The sequence below is a fragment of the Eurypyga helias genome, unplaced genomic scaffold, assembly GCF_000690775.1.
Source record: "Eurypyga helias isolate BGI_N326 unplaced genomic scaffold, ASM69077v1 scaffold23504, whole genome shotgun sequence".
Classification (NCBI taxonomy): Eukaryota; Metazoa; Chordata; class Aves; order Eurypygiformes; family Eurypygidae; genus Eurypyga; species Eurypyga helias.
Genome location: NW_010248518.1, coordinates 26,421 through 27,414, shown reverse-complemented (window position 1 = coordinate 27,414; position 994 = coordinate 26,421). Strand labels below are relative to the sequence as shown.

At 37.0% G+C, this 994-nt stretch overlaps 1 protein-coding gene across 1 annotated transcript in view; it reads left to right on the top strand.

Moving 5' to 3' along the window:
- The window catches only part of LOC104509219 (unconventional myosin-IXb-like), a 35,807-nt gene that overhangs the window by 9,967 nt on the left and 24,846 nt on the right, over nucleotides 1-994 (top strand). The window contains 2 exon segments of the mRNA XM_010151080.1: nucleotides 775-837; nucleotides 964-994. The exon segment at nucleotides 964-994 is cut by the window's right edge and continues 6 nt beyond it. Coding sequence (XP_010149382.1) covers nucleotides 775-837; nucleotides 964-994 — 94 coding nt within the window.

Genomic DNA, 994 nt, shown 5'->3' with positions numbered 1-994 from the left:
AGCTGTCACTGGCTTTTGTGCTCCAGTGTCTTTCCCTTGCATCTTCTTCGTGTTTGCAGTTTACAACATGGCAGTGACATAAATGACCGGGAACTCTGTACCGCGTTTGCTTTGAGCGATACTCTGAACGAAATTAGCACCTTCTCAGAATATGTCCCACTAGCTCAAGAGCTGAGTACAATTTGAATACATTTGTTTTGGCTTCGGCATGAGAAAAAACTGCTCGAACTTTGGCCTTATTCATTGTGTACCACTTGAAGGAGTTCAGGTCATTATTTAGGAGATGAGTTTGTCAGACTCTAAGGGGTTTTCTATCTGGCTTCCATTTTAGGCTGACAGATACTGTCATGAAAACCTAGCAAATTCGTTAGATTGAGAATCAGACAGTTATCCAGTATATTTTGGGGGTTTTGTAGTCTTTGCTTCCCTTGTCAGATAACTGTTAATCTCAGAGCAGATAACAGGTTGTTATCTCTGCATACCTTCTTTCTGTTTACAGTTTTTCATCAGCACTTTTCGAGCTTTGTCTGCTTTTTCCCAGTTATGTCTACTAAAACCAAGCACTGAAGATAGGTTGTTTCTTGGGTATTTCTCTTTTCCAGTTACAATATGGTGCATACTGAAAGTTTTGGGTTAGATTTAAGGTGTCGACTAAGCCATTATCTGGTATGTTTTAGTGCTGATTTCATTATTTGAAGTCTTTTGGCAGTTGCTGTCTGATGTTTTGTGAGCTCTTTTACCCTTATGCTCCTTTCATTTTTGGGGGTTTTTTAGGGCTGTTGTTGAAAAATACCTGCTTGAAAAATCTCGTCTGGTTTCTCAAGAAAAAGATGAAAGGTAAGAGATTAATACTGTTTACTAACTCAATAATAATCAATGAAAGAATTTAAGAGCATTTAAAGTATAAAGAATAAAAGAGTAATCATTATATTTTCATGAAAGCGAAATGTATTGACTTTGTAGGAACTACCATGTCTTTTATTATTTGCTACTC